General features: G+C 41.7%; 1 protein-coding gene across 1 annotated transcript; it reads left to right on the top strand.

The window, feature by feature from the left end:
• The first annotated feature begins 541 nt into the window (after window positions 1-541).
• On the top strand, window positions 542-3786 carry LOC120914418 (3-galactosyl-N-acetylglucosaminide 4-alpha-L-fucosyltransferase FUT3-like). Its single transcript, XM_040325113.1, has 2 exons — window positions 542-668; window positions 2636-3786. Exon 2 carries the CDS (start codon window positions 2651-2653, stop codon window positions 3698-3700), a length of 1050 nt encoding a protein of 349 aa, XP_040181047.1. The 5' UTR covers window positions 542-668; window positions 2636-2650; the 3' UTR covers window positions 3701-3786.
• The last annotated feature ends 2791 nt before the right edge of the window (window positions 3787-6577 follow it).

The following is a 6577-nucleotide window of genomic DNA, read 5'->3' as shown; positions in this document are numbered from 1 at the left end:
AATGGTATACTTTAAGAGGAAGTAAAACCTTGTTAAAAAAAACAAAAAACCTGCAAGACAAAGGCATAATGAGCTAGTATGCATAGCATGCTAGCTCATTATGTAATACTTACCTCAGATCGAAGCCCCCGTAGTGGCCCTCGTCTCCCCCTCCGGCCATCGACATGTCATCCCGGAGCTACTTCCGGGTATCGCGGCTCCGGCGCTGTGATTGGTCGGAGCCGCGATGACTTCACTCCCACGCATGCACACGGGAGCCGCCGGTAACGGCACAGAGACTGCAGCAATGGCACATAGGTGCTATTGCTTCAGTTTGCCCCAATGCGCATGTGGGGGACAGGGGATATCCTGGTTAGGAGATATCCTGGTTAGCTACAGGTAAGCCTTAATATAGGCTTACCTGTAGCACAATCACTTTAACAGACCAAAAGATAATATATATATATATATATATATATATATTTGTTAGGGTTTACATATACTTTATCACACTAAGCAATCTATTGTTCCCATACTTCTCTGTGTCTTATAGTGATGTAGATATCAGCATGAGGAACCAGTGAGCACTGCCGGGATTATCCTTCCTAGAACTGTAAATTTCAGAAGAAATTTCATCTGCGGATTCCTCTGCATCAGAGTGCTATTTGGCAGTGTGGGCCACAGAAGAGGTAAGCATTCTCTTTCTTCTATACCAGGACAGCATTTCATGGCAGATTTAGTTATACGAGAGCCACTTTAAAGGGGTTGTAAAGGTTTGTTTTTTATTTTCTAAATAGGTTCCTTTAAGCTAGTGCATTGTTGGTTCGCTTACCTTTTCCTTCGATTTCCCTTCTAAATGTTTTTTTTTTTCTTTGTCTGAATTTCTCACTTCCTGTTTCTCCTCAGTAAGCTTGCCCCCCATCATCTGGCTGGGGGTTAGCCAGCCAGAACATCTTACTGAGGAGGAACAGGAAGTGAGACATTCAGACAAAGAAAACAAAGAAAAAAAAACATTTAGAAGGGAAATCGAAGGAAAAGGTAAGTGAACCAACAATGCACTAGCTTAAAGGAACCTATTTAGAAATTAAAAAAATAACTTTTACAACCCCTTTAACAGTGGGGCTAAAGCCAAATCATTTAACTTTAATATTAAAAGCATTGTACACTTTCAAATGTTTTTTTCATTATAACTAGATATTAGTGTAGGTAAATTTCCCTGTGCTGTCTATTTGCCTTACCCTATAATGACAGTCTCACATGTTGTGGCTGCAGTTGGTAGTGTCCTGGCTGATTGAATCCCCTATGTCAATTCAATGTATTTCTTCAGCTGATGCAATTCTTAAAAACCTTTCAGCTGTATGGTATCTCTCTGTGTACCTATGAATGCTCTGCCTGCTTGTGCCTGTGTCAGATATAATTACTATGTATCTCTCACCAACAGGAGTACTAGACTTAAAGTGGTTCTAAAGGCAGATGTTTTTTTTTTACTTAATGCATTCTATGCAGCAGCCCCCTTCTGCCCCACTAATACTTACCTGAACCCCATCTTGATCCAGTGATGTTGCATAAGAGCCCTGGCTGTCCGGGAACTTTCCTTCGCTGGCTGAGACAGCAGCGGGTGCCATTGGCCCTTGCAGCTGTCAATAAAAGTCAGTGTGCTGATGAGAGAGAAGAGGCGGGACCGAGCCACAGTTCTGTGTCTGAATGGACACACATAGCAGCGGTTTGGCTCAGGTACCCCCATAGCAAGCTGCTTGCTGTGGGGGCACTCGGCAGGGAGGGTTCGGAGCACTGGTAGGGGACCCGAGAAGAGGAGGATCTGGGCTGTTATGTGTAAAACCATTGACAGTGCAGTTAAGTATAACATTTGGTATTTTTAAACAACCAAAAAAGTGACTTTAAAGTGATTGCAAAGGCTCGCTTTTTTTTTTTTTTTTTACAAACATGTAATACTTAAATCCTCTGTGCAGTTGGTTTTGCACAGAGCAGCCTGGATCCTCCTCTTCTCAGGTCCCTCTTCTGCTGTCCTGGCACCTTCCTTCTTCGAGTGTCCTCTCAGCCAGCAGCTTTCTACAGGGGGCATCCGAGCTGAGTCAGAGCTCCGTGTATCCATTCAGACATGGAGCCCTGGCCTGGCCCCTCTCTCCCCTGATTGTCTGACAGACTTTGACTGACAGCCGAGGGAGCCAATGGCACCGCTGCTGTGTCTCAGCCAATCAGAAGGAGTATCCTGGATGGCTAAAAGAATCATGGACATCGCTGGAGAGAGAAGGGGCTCAGGGTAAGTATTGGGGGTTCTGGGGAGGCTGCTACACATAGAAGGTTGTTTATCTTAATGCATGTAAAGACAGAGGTCATGCATTACCTGTGCACTTCAAAGCCAAATACCTTCTACACAAACAGAAACTGCTGATAGAGGAATGTGAAGATTTAATCCACTTTAGCAGGGGTAGGCAAACCTCGGCCCTCCAGCTATTGCGGAACCATGTTGTACAAGTCCCATGAGGCATTGCAGACTCTGACAGCCGCAAGCATGACTCCCAGAGATTGATACATGAAGGAACTTGTTGGAGGGACACCTAAAACAGATATTTCAGCTGTAGGTTTGGGGGTAAACTATCCACTGGTTTCTTACATATTTCTTTGTCTCCTGCAGGTCACTGTATTCATTATGAAGTTCTTATTCAATCCAAGACTGGCCCTAATTCTGCTACTCTTTGCTTTGGTCATATTTTCTTACTTCTGGAATAAGTCAGATTTTTCTCTACTAAAAACTCAACAAACAGATATTGCCCTTCCAAAAAAGCAAAACGAGATTCTTGTCCTGGTTTGGGTCTGGCCTTTTGGGGACCACTTCCCTTTGGACAGATGCCAGGCAGAGTTTGGTATCTCAGACTGCAAACTAACAGCAAACCGAAATCTCTACAGTATTTCTGATGCCGTGGTCATGCATCATGTAGATATCATGTACGATAAAAAATCACTGCCCCAGGAGCCAAGACCTCATTTCCAGCATTGGGTTTGGTTTAACATGGAGCCACCACTAATCATCAAAAACCTACAAAGACTGGATGGCCTTTTTAACATGACATTGACATTTCGTAAGGATGCAGATATCTTCAGACCCTATGGTCAGATAATAGCCTTTAAAGAGCCACAAAATATCACCATCCCGACCAAATCCAAACTGGTGTCTTGGGTAGTTAGTAAGTTCTACCCTGGTGTCTGGAGGACAGCATATTATGAAGAACTGAAAAAATATATTCCAATTGATGTTTATGGTAAAGGACACATTGCGCTGACGTGGGATGACTTCCATAAGACCATTTCTCAGTATAAATTCTACTTGGCTTTTGAGAATTCGAACTTTAAAGATTACATCACTGAAAAACTCTGGTCAAATGCATTTGGTACATGGACCTTGCCAGTTGTGCTAGGAACCTCCCGTGAGAACTATGAACGTTTTGTCCCTGGTGATGCTTTTATTCATGTCAATGATTTTTCAAGCCCAAAGGACCTGGCAATGTACCTTCTTGAGTTGGACAGAGATGATGAGAAATATAAAAAGTATTTCAACTGGAGATCTCGATATTATGTTAAGACTGGGGGTGGGTGGCAAATTAGTTACTGTCAGGTTTGCTCGGCCTTAAAAAATGGTCCTCATTACCAAGCCATTCCTAGCATAGCAAAATGGTTTCTGGAAAATGGCACCTCTTTGTAAAGATCTACCAGCAAATTATCAAAAACTTCAAACTTCCTATTTTTTTTTTACTTGAACCCTTATTTATTTACTTATGTAAGAAAAAATTATTAATGTTGTACTTACAGTTTTTAGTAATGGGGTTTTTATTTGTTGCTCATTTTCACATTTCACAAGATGGTTTTGTTTTAGCTAAATGTAAATGCACTGTGTAAAATTGACAATCGACACCCTTAATGCCGTGTACACACGATCATTTTTCGGGTTGTAAAAAACAAAGTTTTTTAAAAAATGTCATTTAAAACGATTGTGCGTGGGCTTCAGAGCATTTTTCAGGTTCTGAAAAACGGCCCAAATTTTTTTTAAACTATGTCGTTTTTTGGGTTGTAAAAAATGATCGTGTGTGGGCTAAAACGACGTTAAAACCCGTGCATGCTCAGAAGCAAGTTATGAGACGGGAGCGCTCGTTCTGGTAAAACTACCATTCGTAATGGAGTAAGCACATTCATCACGCTATAACAGACAGAAAAGTGCGAATCGTCTTTTACTAACACCAAATCAGCTAAAGCAGCCCAAAGGGTGACTTCATCCGAATGGTACTTCCCCTTTATAGTGTTGTCGTACGTCACCGCGCTTTGCTAGAGCATTTTTTTAACGACCGTGTGTAGGCAAGGCTGTTTTAATGATGAAGTTGAAAAAAACTTTGTTTTTTCTAGAGCCTGAAAAAATACATTTTTTACAACCCGAAAAATGATCGTGTGTACGCGGCATTAGGCAAATACAATAGCAACAGGGCAGACTCCGGAAACAAAACTAGAACTAAGCAGACAGCAATACAGAAAAAAGGCCTTTAAGCTGAATGCAGTGATCTGTATCTTGTAGTAACTGCTGTCACCTATGGCAACAACTTCACAGTATCCCACTGTAGATCTTCAAGCTTAGCTCCAAGCTACCTGCTGGACTTCTCAAGCTTCACTCAGAGCTACCCGCTGTATTCTTCAAGCTTCACCCACGCTACCTGCTGGGTTCCTCTGACTCACAGCTACCTGCTGGATCCCTCAGGCTTGATTCACAGCTACCCTCTGTACTTATCTTTAAGCTCTACTTACAGCTACTCTCTGTACTTCTTCAAGCTTTACTCACAGCTACCCCTCTGTATTCCTGAATGAGTTTCTACTGAAGCTTTCACACTTATTTTACCATGCCTGGCTAGTGAAGCATCTGCTCTGGTATGTTGTCCCTCTGGCAACTGCTTCTCCTATGCCACCTGGCAATGATCAGGCTCCCCTCGGGCTAAGCCTCTACACATGTGGTTAGACCCCAAGCTTCAGGCCTACACCTCTGCTACTTCTCCTCACACGCCCACCTAGGCCGCAGCCCAGGTGTAAAGAACCGCGATCACCTGACTTCTTCCAAATAAATAGCTTAACCCAGCATGCAAAGTGGCCAAAGGAAACTCTTCTAATAGGCTGAAACACCATATTTACTTATTTACTTACCATACATATTTACTAGACAGAATCCAGTGAATCAAAGACTAAAAATTAGCCAGGCTAGTTACCACCTAACACAACTAAATTGACTAGCAGCCCTGTTTAGGACAAGGGTGCTACACAGATATAAAAGACAAAATTAGATTCTTGTGCTGGTTTGAGTCTGGCCTTTTGGAGACTACTTCCCATTGGATAGATGCCAGACTGAGTTTGGTATCTCAGACTGCAAACTAACAGCAAGCCAAAATCTCTACACTATTGCTGATGCTGTGGTCATGCATCATGAAGATATCATGCACGATAAAAGATAAAAGACCTAATTTTCATCATTGGGTTTGGTTTAACTTGGAGCTGCCACTAATCATTAAAAACCTACATTTGCTGGTTGGCTTTTTTAACATGATATTGACATTTCGTAAGAATGCAGATATCTTTAGACCCTATGGTCAGCTAATAGACTTTAACCACCTCAATACAGGGCACTTTCACCCCCTTCCTGCCCAAGCCATTTTTCAGCTTTCAGCGCTTTCACAATTTGAATGACAAATGAGCGGTCATGCAACGCTGTACCCAAAGAAAATATATATATTTTTTCCCCCACAAATAGAGCTTTCTTTTGGTGGTATTTGATCACCTCTGCAGTTTTTCTTTCTTGCGCTATAAACAAAAGACGAGGGACAAGTTTAAAAAAATACAATATTGTTTACTTTTTGCTATAATAAATATCCAATTTAAAAAAAAATGTTTTCCTCAGTTTAGGCCAATATCTATTCTTCTACATATTTTATATAAGCATATATTGATTGGTTTGTGCAAAAGTTATAGCATCTACAAAATAGAGAATAGATTTATAGCATTTTTATTATTATTATTTTTTTACTAGTAATGGCGGAAATTTTTGGGACCATTCACATTTATACAGCGATCTGTGCTATAAAAATGCATTGATTACTGTATAAATGTGACTGGCAGGTTCACCGCTGAAGTGGCCTGATGGTCTGATGTGTGTACACACCATCAGTTCAAAAACCGATCGGGTCAGAACGTGGTGACGTAAAACACACGACGTGCTGAAAAAAAACGAAGTTCAATGCTTCCAAGCATGCGTCGACTTGATTCTGAGCATGCGCAGGTTTTGAACCGATGCTTTTCTGTACTAACCATCGGTTTGGTCCGATGGGGCAGCGGTCCATCGGTTCGGTTTTGAAGCATGTTTTAACATTTTGGACCGAAGGAAAACAGACCGATAGCCTATACACACGGTCGGTTTGGTCCAATGAAAATTAACTTTGGTTCATTCTCATCGGACCAAACCGACCGTGTGTACGGGGCCTTAATGTAGTCGTTGATGGAGATGTAAAATATGCTAAGGTAAGCAAAGGATTTCCAAGCAATGGAAATACCT

This window comes from Rana temporaria, chromosome 9 (assembly GCF_905171775.1).
Source record: "Rana temporaria chromosome 9, aRanTem1.1, whole genome shotgun sequence".
Lineage (NCBI taxonomy): Eukaryota > Metazoa > Chordata > Amphibia > Anura > Ranidae > Rana > Rana temporaria.
The sequence above is the reverse complement of the archived record's forward strand: the minus strand, read 5'-3'. Positions and strand labels throughout refer to the sequence as shown.